The sequence below is a fragment of the Mobula hypostoma genome, chromosome 2, assembly GCF_963921235.1.
Source record: "Mobula hypostoma chromosome 2, sMobHyp1.1, whole genome shotgun sequence".
NCBI lineage: Eukaryota > Metazoa > Chordata > Chondrichthyes > Myliobatiformes > Myliobatidae > Mobula > Mobula hypostoma.
Window position 1 is genome coordinate 116347308 of NC_086098.1, and position 15112 is coordinate 116362419.

Here is a 15112-nt window from a genome sequence, read left to right on the forward strand (position 1 = left end):
ATGTCAGTCCAAGGCCTTCTCTGCTGCCACACTGAGGCCACACTCAGGCTGGAGGAGCAACACATTATATTCTGTCTGGGTATACTCCAACGTGGTGGCATGAACATTAATTTCTCAAACTTCTGGTAATTGCCCCCCCCCCACATCTTCTTCACCATTCCCCATTCCTGTTCACCTCTCTCACCTTATCTCCTTACCTGCCAAACACCACCCTCTGATGTTCCCCTCCCTTCGCTTTCTTCCATGTCTTCTGGCCTCTCCTATCAGATCCCTCTTTCTCCAGCCCTTTGTTGATTTCACCAATCAAATTCTCAGCTCTTTACTTCACCCCCTCCCTCTCTCTCCCACTTTCACCTATCACCTACCACCTCGTACTCTTCCTCCCCTCCCCCACCTCCTTACTCTGGCTTCTCCTCTTTCTTTCCAGTCTTGATAAAGGGTCTCCGCCCAAAATATCAACTGTTTACTCTTTTCCATAGATGCTACCTGGCCTGCTGAGTTCCCCCAGAATTTTGTGTGTGTTGCTTTGGATTTCCAGCATCTGCAGATTTTCTCAAGTTGGAGATAATGGGAGATTATCTATCTACACTTCCCCCAGCCTTCTTCAACCAGTGTATGATCTTTAAGTGTGTAAATCAATTATTTATTGAAAGGATGAGACAAGGGCTAATGTTAGTTTATGCAAAAAAAGAAGACTGAAAACACATCTGTCAGTATCACTCAAACCTCGAATGGGCCACCCACAGCTGATGAGCTGCTGCTCTTGGGCAGTGACTCCTGTCTGATTAAATTGTGTCACAACTGCTTTACTTCTTCAAGTCTTGGAAACATATTTCATCTCTGCTCCAGTTTCTCTGATCTTTCACTTCCAACACTTCCCTCTTTCATTTCTATTTTTCTCTTTCTCTCTCTCTCCCTCTCTCTCTCTCTCCCCATTATCACCCATGAATCCCTCCTCTTCACCATTGGCAAAGTTTCACTCTCACTCTCCATCAACTATCTTTTTTATTCACCTGTTTTTTATTTTCATTTTTACCTCTTTCTCCTCCATTTCCTCTTCCTCTTTACCCTTTGTTTCTCTCAATCCTCTACCTTCTGCAGTTAGTTCTTCGGAATCCAGAGTTTTGGTCACTTTTGTTAAGAACCAAAATTGGAACAGTCCATGGATTGGGAACTGGGTTGAAGATTTGGAGTTAGATACTCTGGACTTAAAGGTACAGAAAGATAGAGAAGGACTAATGCAACATCAAGCGTTTGGAGAAACATGGTCTAGTTAGACACATTTAGCATACCATTGTGTGGGGCAGGTCACATTTGACTAAACTGATTGAGTTTTTCCAAGAAGGTGACATGGATTTTAGTAAGGTATACAACAAGATTTCACATGGTAGGCTCATCCAGAAAATTAGTATGCACGGGATCCAAAATTGGGTTGCCCACAGAAGACAGAATATAATTGTGGATGAGTCTGGACTGAGGCCTATAACTAATGGTGTTCTACAGAGATCTGTATGGCGAATTATATGGTTTTATCCATACTGTATATATGATTTGGATGAAGATATAATAGGTTGCATGAGTTCATTTCCAGACAATACTAAGACTGGCAAAATTGGTGTCATTGTGAATTGCATAGAAGATTGCCAACTGATAGATCAGCTTAGATCAGCTGCAGATATTAGTGGACAAGTAAAAACTGATGTTTAATCTGAGCAAATGTGAGGTGCTACACTTTAGGATACCCAACATAAGGTGACAGTACAACATCAATAGCAGGATCCTTAACAGTGTTGATGGACAGAGAGATCTTGGGGTCCAGGTACATGCCTGGACATCAGCCCTTGCTTTACCTTAAGAATGTGGTAATGAGCTCTTTCTCCAACCTGGGTGTTTTCTACCTTGGTAGACAGGATCAAATAATTGCAGCATTGTCACAGCACTTGGTCTATTCTCTCACTTGACACCCTCATTCTACAGCTCTGCAGATTTCTTCCTTTCAGACACTGGTTGACTATAAATGAATCTGTCTTCCACAATTTAACAAGAGCGAGGACTTGGCACACAAGGCACAAGACTTCAAAAGGTGCAGCTCCCAATACTTTCTGGTGAGTTTCACTTAAAAATACCCTAAAAGTGGCACAACTGCAAATTTTGAGTGAATAGTTGTCGGCTAATAAAAATAAGCTAGGGTTACTCAGAGCAACAGTTTTGGAGTGGCCCTGCGTAAGAAGGGGAAGCTAAGGTTGTGGTGTGACGAGACAGAGTAAGGGGAGTAGACAGTCAGTGCAGGGTTCCCCTGTGGCCATTCCTCTCTGAAACAAGAATGTCCATTTGGATACTGATTGAGGATGGGAGAGAATGATCTATCAAGCTGCAGTAGCAACATCCTGGTCAGTAGCACTATGGCCTTGTCAGAGTAATAGTGATGGAAGACCTCTTAATAAGCAGGACAGACAGGAGATTCTGTGCTGGTAAAAGAAACACTAGGATGGTGTCTTGCCTCCCAGGTGCAAGGGTTGAGGATGTATCAGAGCAGCTGCAGAACATTCTCAAGAGGAAGGGTGAGTAGCCAGAAGTTGTGGTGCATGTTGACATCAATGACATGAGGAGAAAATGGGAGGAGGTCCTCTGCAGTGAGTATATAGAGTTAGGAAAGATGCGGAAAATTAATTGAATGTAGTAAACTTGGATTTCGCCTGGTGCCACATACTAGTCAGGCCAGGAACAGAAAGATAGATCAAATGAGTGACTGAGAAATTGGTGCAGGGAGAAGGACTTCAGATTCTTGAATCATTAGAATCTCTTCTGGAGCAGAGATGACCTGTACAAGATATGACAGGTTTACAATGAGTGGGGACTGTTGGGACTTTCTGCAGAGCTTGATATTGTTTAGATTATTAGACATTTTGTAAGGGTCAGTGTGCATGGAACCAAAATAGATGGTGGAGATATTAAATGGATTTTTTGCATCTGCATTTACTCAGGAGATGCACACAGTCTATATAAATAAGGCAAAACAGTAGTGAGGTCATGGATTACAGAAGAGGTGCTTGCCGTCTTCAGGCAAATTAAAATGGATATATCACAGGGACTGACAAGGTGACCCCTTTGAGCTTGTGGAAGGTTAGCACAGAAATTGCAGGGAACTGGCAAAGGTACTTAAAACTTATCTAACCACAAGTGAAGTGCCAGAGGACTGGAGGATAACTAATGTTGTTCTGTTGTTCAGGAAAGGCTCTGAGAATAAGCTTTGAAATAATAGGTTGGTGAGCTTGTTATCAGTTGTGGGTAAATTATTGGATGGTGTTCTACGGGACAGGATATGTTAAGTATTTCAATAGACAGAGCCTGATTAATGATAGTTAACATGGCTTTATGTCTAACAAATCTTGGAGATGTGGAGGCAACCAAGAAAGTTGAAGGAAAGGCAGCGGATGTTGCCTACATGGACTTTAGCAAGGCATTTGACAAAGTTCTGCTTGGGAGGCTGGTCCAGAAGGCTCAGTTGCTTGGCGTTCAGGTGGAAGTGGTAAGTTGGATTCAACATTGACTTAGTGGGAGATGTCAGACAGTGAAGTAAATAGTTGTCTTTCTGACTGGAGGCCTGTGACTAGAGATGCGCTGCAGAGATTGGTGCTGGGTCTGTTGTTTGTCATCATACTATCCAGATAATGTGGTAATTTAGATCAGCAAAGTTTCAGATAACACCTAGGTTGGGTGTGTAATGGATGGCAAGAAAGACTATCAAGCCATGCAGTGGGATTGAGAGCAGATGGGGAAAAATGGCAGATGGAATTTAATTTACACAAATGTGAGGTATTTCACTTTGGGAGAACAAACCAAGGTAGGAGTTAGTGAATGTTAGGGCACTGGGAGTGTAACAGAGTGGTTTCGGGGGCTTGTAGTATAATCCCTTCAGAGTGATTGCACCTTTTTTGAGTTTTAACCATATAGGTTTAGTGGCTGAGACCTCCATTAATTACCCTCTGAGTGCAGCTGTAATATTCTCCCGGATTAATGGCACAACTCATCACACCCCCTTAGCTTATCTTTTCTAAAACATCAAAACCTAAAGTATTTTTCTGCTAAGTCTGTATGGCCACAACGTCATAGTTCCGTGTACCAATCCATGTTCTAAGTTCATCACTATTACCTATAATACTCTGAGAATTAAAATACACACACTTCAACCCATCCATCCCATAATGTATTACCTTGTTTGTTCTGTTCTTCCTGGTTTTGACATCTACCTTTCTCTCAATCCCTCCACTTTCTAGTGCTCTGGTTCCCACACCTCTGCCAAACTAGTTTAAACCCTCCCTGGAACAGTAGCTAACCTCCCAGCCAGGTTATTGATTCCTTTTTGATTAAAGTGAAACCTGTCATAGTCAGAGCACAGACTTCAGCACATCTAGTCTGTGCCAAACTATTATCTGCCTAGTCCCATCAACCTGCTCCTGGACCACAGCTATTTCATCCATGTACTTATCCAAACGTCTCTTAAATGTTGCAATCAAAACTGCATCCAGCACTTGTGCTGGCAGCTTATTCCACATTCACACTGCTATCTGAGTGAAGATGTTTCCTCTCAGATTTTTTTTAAATATTTCACCTTAACCTACGACCTCTAGTTGTAGTCTCACACAACCTCTGAGGGAAAAAAAAGCCTGATTCCATTTATTATGTCTATAACCCTCATAATTTTGTATACCTCTATCAAATTGCCCCTATGCTACAGAGGGGGGAAAAAGTCCTAATCTCTTCAACCTTTCACTATAACACAGGTCTTCAGGTCTCAGCAACATCCTTGTAAATGTTATCTATACTCTTTCAATCTCATTGATATCTTTTCTATGGTTAGGTGACTAGAAATGCACACAATACTCCAAATTTGGGCTCCCTAAAGTTCTGTACTACAGGTACTTCTTCATCCCAACTCCTATACTCTATATTTATGAAAGCCAACGTACTAAAATTTCTATAGCCCTGTCTATCTGTGAGTATTTTGATCTCTCACTTGAAGTGCTCTCCACTGCGCACTGTCACTGGCATGCAGAAACTAACTTAGTCAAGAAAAACATCATTGCTGTACAAGATATTTTCTTTCTGTTATGTCTTAATCAAAGCCACAATTAAGAGCTATTGAGCCTCACATGAAAGCAGATTTGGAGTGCAGGTTTAATACACATTCTTCCAAAATGATATGATGAATGGCAGCATTGTGGATATTGTAGAAGACTGGCAAATGATACAGCAAGACATAGATCACTTGCAGATCTGGGTGGAGAAATTGCAGATGGAGATTAACCAGGCGAATGTGAAGTGTTGCCCTTTGGGAACTCAAATGTAAAGAAACAGTACCTTAACAGAGTTGATGTGTAGAGTAATCTTATGTTCAAAGGAGATGTGTGCAGCTGAAATGCATTGCCTGGGGTGGTGGTGCAAGCAGATAGGATTGAGGCACTCAAGATGTTCATAGGCATATGAATGTGCAGGAAATGAAAGGATATGGGCATTAGGTAGGCAGAAGGGATTAGTTTAGTTGGGCATTATATTACTACTGCAATTAGTTCAGCATAATATTCTGGAGTGAAGAACCTGTGTCTGTGTTCCCTTAGCAGTACCATAGACCATTAAGATAATGAATACTGGTCCAGGACTAGGTCACTGGGTATAGACTGAAAAAAAATACATATCACTATAGAAAGGGTGCAGACGAGATTTACAGGGATGTTGCCTGGATTGGGAAGCATGCCTTATGAGAATAGGTTGAGTGAACTTGGCCTTTTCTCCTCAGAGCGACGGAGGATGAGAGGTGACCTGATAGAGGTGTGTAAGATGATGAGAGGCATTGATTGTGTGGATAGTCAGAGGCTTTTGCCCAGGGCTGAAATGGCTAACACGAGCGCTCACAGTTTTAGGGTGCTTGGAAGTAGGTACAGAGAGGATGTCAGGGATAAGTATTTTTATGCAGAGAGTGGTGAGTGCGTGGAATGGGCTGCCAGCACCTGTGGTGGAGGCGGATACAATAGGGTCTCTTAAGAGACTCCTGGATAGGTACATGGAGCTTAGAAATATAGAGGGCTATGGGTAACCTTAGGCAACTTCTAAATTAAGTACATGTTCAGCACAGAATTGTGGGCCGAAAGGCCTGTATTGTGCTGCAGGTTTTCTATGTTTCTATATCACAGGTAGATAGAAACAGATAACATGGGTTTATAGTAAGAGAAAGTAGATTTAGAGTGGATCAGAGGGATGGTAAGTGCCTGGAATGCAATTGAATTACAGTACCAAGGCACAAAGCTATGGGCCAGGTACTGGAAGATGGGATTGATATAAATGTGTACCCACGAGTCAGCATGGCTTGATGGCCTGTCTCCATGTGTTATGAATCTATGACAAGGACTGAAGGGAACACTGCTCCAAGGTGGGGGTCACATGATGGGGCAGGTGGGTCTAGACCCCAACTGGTTTCCTAGATCTACCTGTCTCTTCACCCTACCCCACCCAACATCTCGAATGCAATATCTTCAAGAAATGACCCACCAAAGTTTACCAAATAGAATTTAGGTACAGGTGTTATTGACCCAGACCTCTTTCCTGAAACACAAACTGAGAGCTAAAGCAATGGACGCACTCAGATCTGTCCCCAACAATATTCTGCCCATTGCAGGACAAGGCAGTTTCTCCCTAAATCAAACTCGGCAGACCCTGTCTGGGAGGCTTGGTGTTCATTCTGGGTGACCAGAATAGAAAGTGCACTTCATTTTGCTACATACATTTCTATTCACTTAATGTTACTTTAAAAATAAATGTTCATATATGTTCTACATATTGTACATATTGTAAATCAACTTAGCTTCATATCCACACAACCAAAGATTTCTTCTGAACAGAAGCTTACCCAGGATTCATGGTTGCAAAGAAACCACAAGACATATTCAGCCGCATTTCTCTGCCTCCAAACACAAATCTGGAAGAAAAGAAACAATCTGTTGGTGAGAGTGTGGGGAGAATAGATTGGGATTTATGTAAAACCAGCATAAAAGATTAGCTGATGGTCAGCACAAGTTCAGTGGGCCGGAATGCCTGATTCCATCTTGTATCTGTCTGTCAGTTGATGATGACATGATGCTGTCATCTCTAACGGCAGGCTTCAATTTTCAATTACCCGATTGTCATGACACCTATTAAATGTTTTATTCTTTAAAAATGCATGTTACTGCTTATGTATAGAATCCTGCAAATACTGAAAACAAAACTGTTACTATGGCATCCACTGCTTTAAGAAGACCATTTATGCTCTTGTCAAACAGGAGATCAAACTTAGGAATAAATGCCTCAACATATCCCAGGTACATGTTTTTCCCAAATTAAATTGCTGATTTTTTTAGGGCACTCAATGAGCCTAGGGGTATATGAACACACAGGTAGAACTCTGACAGCTCTCTGGAGCCATCTGTCACATTCTAAGTACTGATGGCCTGCAGTGTATTTAACTTGCTATACCTTCCTACAATGGGAAGAGGTGAACAGAGTACAGTACATCAAGGAACAAGCCTTTCAGCCCACCATGTCTAACCTGACCATGACGCTAGATTAAACTATACAGTATCTATTTGCCTGCATGTGATCCATTTCCCTTGATTCCCTGCTCATGTGTCTGTCTAAATGCTTCTTAAATGCCACAATTGTGCCTGTTTTCACCGCTTCTCCTGGCACTGTGTTATAGGCACCTGTGTGTGTTTGGCGGGAAACTTGCCCTGCTTATCTCCTTTAAACTCCCCTGCACACCACGCCCCCCCCACCTTAAAATTACATGCTCTTTTTTGATAACTTTATCCTGCTTAAGACTGACTATTTATCCTAATATTGGTCTTTTCTAAGCCTCTCATAATTTTATAAACCATTTAGTTTCTTCCACATTCCAAGGACATATGGGTTAGTAAGTTAATTGGTCACATAGGTGTAATTAGACACTGTGGACTCTTTGAACAAGGAAGACCTGTTACTGTGCTGTATCTCTAAATAATAAATAAATACCTGCACAGAAAATATGCCCCTCCAGCTTTTAAAGCTTTCATCTCTCACCTTAAACCTAGGCCCTTCCATGGGAAATAAAATTGTGTTTAGCCCATCTGTGCCCCTCATAATTTTATACACCTCTAAGGTCACCCTCAATCTCTATGTTCCAAGGAAGAAAGTCCTGGCCTGCCCAATGTCTTCCTCTAGCTCAGGATCCTGAGTACTGGCAGCATCCTCGTAAATGCCTGCACTCTTTTTTGGTTAACAACGTACTGTATTTCCTATACAAAAGACAACCAAAACTGTACACGATCACAATGTACATTTCCTTTGCTGTTAGAAACTACATAGAAAGTTAAACACACATTAAGCTTCAATATATATAGGCTGAATATTATGATGCAATTTGCTACTGAATATGTGGTCAAAAACATTTGGGCTGAATAAATATAAATGGGTTAAGATATGTAAAATTTGACTGTACATACAGTAAACACTTTCTTTGGCAGTCCCTCTGAATAGAGGGAGACATGCTTCTTCTAATCTGGTTTTATGGATTTGATCAAATAGGAAGCCATGGATTCTTCTACACATGGGGTAGGAAGTGATTAATGACAGGGGCAGGTGTGGTACTATGTTCTCCTGATGCATGGATTCAGGATTCTAATTTCCAACTCAAAGCTCCTCCACTTGAGTGGCAATAGGCCAGAACTCCCCATGAATCAGTGGGGAATTTAAACATCCTCAGGGCAACATTGAGTATGTACTAGAATCTTCTCCTCTGTCTACCTGGCAATCTCTTCCCATGGTAATTAGACCATAAGACATAGGAGCAGAAGTAGGCCATTCAGCCCATCAAGTATGTTCTTCCATTTAATCATATGCTGATCCAATTCTTCAAATCATCCCCACTCCCCTGTCTTCTCCCCATACCCTTTGATGCCCTAGCTAATCAAGAACCTATCTATCTCTGCCTTAAATGCACCCAATGAATTGGCCTCCACAGTTGTTCGTGGCAACGAATTCCACAGATTTACCACCCTCTGACTAAAGTAATTTCTCCGCACCTCTGTTCTAAATGGACTTTCTTCAATCCTGAAGTCGTGCCCTCTTGTCCTAGAGTCCCCTACCATGGGAAATAACTTTGCCGTATCTATTCTGTTCAGGCCTTTTAACATTCAGAATGTTTCTATGAGATCCCCCCTCATTCTCCTGAACTCCAGGGAATACAGCCCAAGAGCTGCCAGACATTCCTCATACGGTAACCCTTTCATTTCTGGAATCATTCTCGTGAATCTTCTCTGAACCCTCTCCAATGCTAGTATATCCTTTCTAAAATAAGGAGCCCAAACTGCACACAATACTCCAAGTGTGGTCTCATGAGTGCCTTATAGAGCCTCAACATCACATCCCTGCTCTTATATTCTATACCTCTGGAAGTGAATGCCAACATTGGTTTTGCCTTCTTCACTACTGACTCAGCCTGGAGGTTAACCTTTAGGGTATCCTGCACAAGGACTCCCAAGTCCCTTTGCATCTCTGCATTTTGAATTCTCTCCCCATCTAAATAATAATCTGCCCATTTACTTCTTCCACCAAAGTGCATGACCATACACTATTCAACATTGTATTTCATTTGCCACTTCTTTTCCCATTCCCCTAAACTATCTAAGTCTCTCTGCAGGCTCTCTGTTTCCGCAATACTACCTGCTCCTCCATCTATCTTTGTGTCATCAGCAAATTCAGCCACAAATTCATTAATCCCATAGTCCAAATCATTGACATTCATCACAAAAAGCAGCAGTCCCAACACCACTGGTAACAGAATAGGATCCCTTTATTCCCACTCTCCGGTTTCTGCCAATCAACCAATGCTCCACCCGTGCTAGTAACCTCCCTGTAATTCCATGGGCCCTTATCTTGCTAAGCAGCCTCATGTGTGGCACCTTGTCAAAGGCCTTCTGAAAATCCAAGTACACCACATCTATTGCATCTCCTTTGTCTACCATGCTTGTAATTCCCTCAAAAAATTGCAGTCAGGCAGAATTTTTCTGTCAGGAAACCATGCTGGCTTTGGTCTATTTGTCATGTGCCTCCAGGTATTCTGTAATCTCATCCTTAACAATTGATTCCAACAACTTCCCAACCAATGATTTCAGGCTAACAGATCTATAGTTTCCTTTCTGCTGCCTCCCACCCTTCTTAAATAGCGGAGTAACATTTGCAATTTTCCAGTCATTTGGTACAATGCCAGAATCTATCGATTCTTGCATTAAATTACGTTTATATGTGTGATTAAATACTGAAAGCACCATCTCTCTCCCTCTATAGATACTACCTGACTGCTGAATTAGAAGGGTCTCGACTTGAAATGTCAACTGTCTATTTTCATCCATAGATGCTGCCTGACACACTGAGTTCCTCCAGTGCTTTGTGTGTTGCACAAAATTACTGTGGCTACAATAGTAGGTCTGGTATCCTGTTGCATGCATTTCACCTCCGGACAGTACAAGACCTTTACATTTTCTATAGAGTACACATGTGATTGAATATTCTACACTTGACTGGATGGGTGCAGCCCCAAAAGACTTAAGAAGTTCCGTCCGATACAGCTTCTTAGAGAAGAACCACATTCTTCACCTTAACCATTGATTCCCCCACCACTAGCACACTGTGGTTGCTTGGTGTATCATGAATAAAGCGCACTGCAGTTACTCACAAAGGCTATCTTGATAGCAACTCCCAAATGTGAGATCTGCCCTGCCTAGAAAGACAAGGGTTTCAGGTGCATTTGAATACTACGTTTTATAAGTTCCTTTCCATGACCTCTACAGAATTATGGATCATTTACTTACATGTATTGAGAATTGATAATTGTACACAAAACAAAAATTGAGAGTAAATGATCATTCTCATGTTGACAAGCGTGGACTGGTGCCAACCCCCAGCTTTTACAATCTACAATCAACAATTTAGCTGAATGACACCAAATGTCACATTTCCAGATTTCCTGAGGATACAAAATCAGGAGGTGGAAGAAGGTGGTACAGAGAATTCAAGGAAATATAAACAAGCTGACTGAGTAGGCGAGAATGTGACAAGTGAAACACAATATGGAAATATGTGAGGTCATCTACTGTGACACCTAATAAATTAGCCACTGAGCGTATATTGTTCATGGAATCATTTAACACAAAGCAGGCCCCTCAGCCCACCAAGTCTGAGCTGACCACCGAGCACATATTTACATGATTCCTACACTAACATCATTTTATTCTGCCATGAACATGATACAAACTCCCCCAGATCTTACCACTCCCCTACACACATGGGGAAATTTATAATGGCCAGTTACCATCTCTGAGACGTAGGAAGAAACTGGAGAACCAGGGGGCATAGGGAGAATGTGCAAACTGCACACGGGCAGCACCAAAGGTTAGGATTGAACACTATCCACTGAAATTGTGCAACCACTGCTTTTTCATCATTACTAGTTCTAAATTCTGGAACCCCTTACCCAGCATCACTGTGAACCACCGTCGAACTGCAGACTGCATGGTGTAATTGAGTAATTCATAAGAAATTACAATGTTTAAAATACATTTGGATAAATACATGGATAGGAAAGGTTAGGTGGATATTAGGCATATAGGACTAACTCATGTAGTAACTAGTTTGGTATGGACGAATTGGGCTGAAGGTCCAGTTTCCATGCTGCATAACTCTGTGACTCCATGAAAGGGTGACATAATGGCACGGCTAGTAGAACTGCTGCCTCACAACTAGATTGAGTTTTCAGTCCCATCCCACCAAACTTGTCCCACAAGGCCTCAGAGACATATTTTATTATTATATTTGATATCTGTGGCAGATGTGAGAAGAAGGCAAATGCATCTCCATGCTGTGCGTGTAGAAATACTCACTTCATTGCTTCACTGTCCTTGGCTGCCTTAATTGTTTGGATCTGTGAGGCAGTTACAGACAGGACTTCCACGTCAATCCGATTAAACTCATCAAAGCAAATCCATGCTCCAGACTGAGCTACTCCAGAGAACAAATTCGCCATCATCTGCAGAGACAAGAAGAAGGCAAATAGGTGGAGAGACAAGAGGAGAGAAAATAAAGGGAAGGTCACAATTATGCCAGCCCTGATTAGCACAGTTACTTGCTGAAGACAGTGTCTGCACAGCAGCTATCTGCTCACTTCTACTTCAATGAGATTTTAATTAAACAGATGACAGTGCTTAGCCATAGGTCACAGCCATGGATGATCAGAGTGACAGCTTTGCAGCTTCCAAATTTATGAAATGTGCTTGTGTGCCAGTAACTAACCTATTCCACTGTGCGCTATAGTCTTACACTGACATGGGGGCAATTGTTCCAAGTGAGATGAGCAAAAACTTCTGATGATGACAAGATGCTGACAGATGGGAAGGAAAACAATAAAGTGAAACACAGGTACTCAGATAGCAGGACTTGGATACGTGCTGGAAAGGCCAGCGATTTGAAAGAGCATTAAAGAGGCACCATATTTTAGGGCCATGGCCCCAGAACCACTGAATACCCTCCTGACCCTCACACAAACTTATTCTTAGGCTTATTCAGAAAGTCAGAAGGCATGGGATCCAGGGAAGTTTGGCCAGGTGGATTCAGAATTGGCTTGCCTGCAGAAGGCAGAGGGTGGTGGTGGAGGGAGTACATTCAGATTGGAGGATTGTGACTAGTGGTGTCCCACAAGGATCTGTTCTGGGACCTCTACTTTTCGTGAGTTTGATTAACGACCTGGATGTGGGGGTAGAAGGGTGGGTTGGCAAGTTTGCAGACGACACAAAGGTTGGTGGTGTTGTAGATAGTGTAGAGGATTGTCAAAGGTTGCAGAGAGACATTGATAGGATGCAGAAGTGGGCTGAGAAGTGGCAGATGGAGTTCAACCTGGAGAAGTATGAGGTGGTACACTTTGGAAGGACAAACTCCAAGGCAGAGTACAAAGTAAATGGCAGGATACTTGATAGTGTGGAGGAGCAGAGGGATCTGGGGGTACATGTCCACAGATCCCTGAAAGTTGCCTCAAAGGTGGATAGGGTAGTTAAGAAAGCTTATGGGGTGTTAGCTTTCATAAGTCGAGGGATAGAGTTTAAGAGTCGCAATGTAATGATGCAGCTCTGTAAAACTCTGGTTAGGCCACACTTGGAGTACTGTGTCCAGTTCTGGTCACCTCACTATAAGAAGGATGTGGAAGCAATGGAAAGGGTACAGAGGAGATTTACCAGGATGCTGCCTGGTTTAGAGAGTATGCATTATGAAAAGAGATTAAGGGAGCTAGGGCTTTACTCTTTGGAGAGAAGCAGGATGAGAGGAGACATGATAGAGGTGTATAAGATAATAAGAGGAATAGATAGAGTGGATAGCCAGCACCTCTTCCCCAGGGCACCACTGCTCAATACAAGAGGACATGGCTTTAAGGTAAGGGGTGCGAAGTTCAAGGGGGATATTAGAGGAAGGTTTTTTTACTCAGAGAGTGGTTGGTGCGTGGAATGCACTGCCTGAGTCAGTGGTGGAGGCAGATACACTAGTGAAGTTTAAGAGACTACTAGACAGGCTAATGGAGGAATTTAAGGTGGGGGCTTATATGGGAGACAGGGTTTGAGGGTCGGCACAAAACTGTGGGCCGAAGGGCCTGTACTGTGCTGTACTATTCTATATTCTATGTTCAAACTTCACCTTTGCACTTTACAGTGTCGCGTCATAACTCTGCCCTAGCCAGAGAGTTGATGCCATCACAGTCTCTAGTTGGCATCGGCCAGCTGACCAGGATTAGACCCAGGAACTTCTAGATTTTGTCGGCTAATTACTTGATAATAAAGTTCCTTCAATCCATAGCTAGTCCCACAGACAATGGATCAAGCAAAACAGCAACTTGGCTAATAATGATGAATGTACATTGCAGTTAATTGCATTGCTATCCACCTTTTTTCTGCACTGTGGCAAGGTTGATTCCTACTCTAGTAGGACTCAGGTTTGAATCTAGACCAGAGTCTTATTCAATTAACAACAAAGATCAAAGAGCGATATAGCACATAAGCAGCCTTTTGGCCCAAACAGTCTATGCTGACCAAGATGCCCATTCAGGCTAGTCCCATTTGTCTGTGATGGGCCCACATCCTTCTAAAACCTTCCTATCCATACAGTCACACAAACTCTCCACATATTTTCGGTCCAATTGTAAGAGCTATAACACTTGTCCTTACATCTCCTCCCTCACCATTATCCAAGGACATAAACATCTCTTTCAGGTGAGGCTGGGATTCACATGCACCTCTTCCAAACTTGTTTATTACATTCAGTGTTCTTGATGTAACATCCTCCATATTACTCCTTGCCAGCACTCCTCAGATAACTTGTGCCTTAACCTTCTGTGCCAAACTATGAATTTATCGAAAGCTTTACTATAGTCTATGTAAACCACGTCTACCTCCTTGCCTTTATCTATTTTTTTAGTTACATCCTTGAAAACTCAGTCATATTTATGAGGCATGATCTCCCTTGCACAAATCAAGAGAGGCCCAATCAGCATCAGGAGCAGAGCACTTCGAAGAGGTTACACGCAGGTCATCGAAACTTGTTTAAAAGGAGAGCTCCAAAGGCGTTCGGACATTCCTGAGGCCTAATCAGCGTCAGGAGCAGAGCACTGTGAATTCAAATAAAAGTGGGGTGGCCATTGTCAGGGCAACCCTTGATGGGTGTAGGCCAGCAGTGAAAGTAGAAGCGACAGGCTTTGACTGAAGATGCTTCGATGAGAAGAGGCTGAGGCCAAAGACATAGGGAAGTGCAGCAACTCCAACTCGTGAAAGACCACTTTAAGGGGCTGGAGATTGAGTTGGATGAACTTAGGATCATCCAGGAGGCAGAGCAAGTGATAGATATGACTCTTGAACAGATAGTTACACCTAGACTGCAGAATTCAGGGAGTAGATGGGTGAACACCGAGAGAGGTAAAGGGAGAAGGAAGTGAGTGCAGAGTCTCTCTGTGGCCATTCCCCTCAGCAACAGGTCTACACCTTTGGATACTGATGAGTGGGATGGCCTA

General features: G+C 42.6%; 1 protein-coding gene across 1 annotated transcript in view; it reads right to left on the bottom strand.

Moving 5' to 3' along the window:
* LOC134357419 (dynein axonemal heavy chain 6-like) overlaps positions 1 to 15112 on the bottom strand; it is a 495424-nt gene that overhangs the window by 304688 nt on the left and 175624 nt on the right. Inside the window, exons 25-26 of the mRNA XM_063068992.1 lie at positions 11949 to 12094; positions 6905 to 6973 (exon numbers count right to left, since the gene is read on the bottom strand). Of these exons, the coding sequence (XP_062925062.1) occupies positions 6905 to 6973; positions 11949 to 12094 (215 nt within the window). The remainder of the gene's footprint in view (positions 1 to 6904; positions 6974 to 11948; positions 12095 to 15112) is intronic.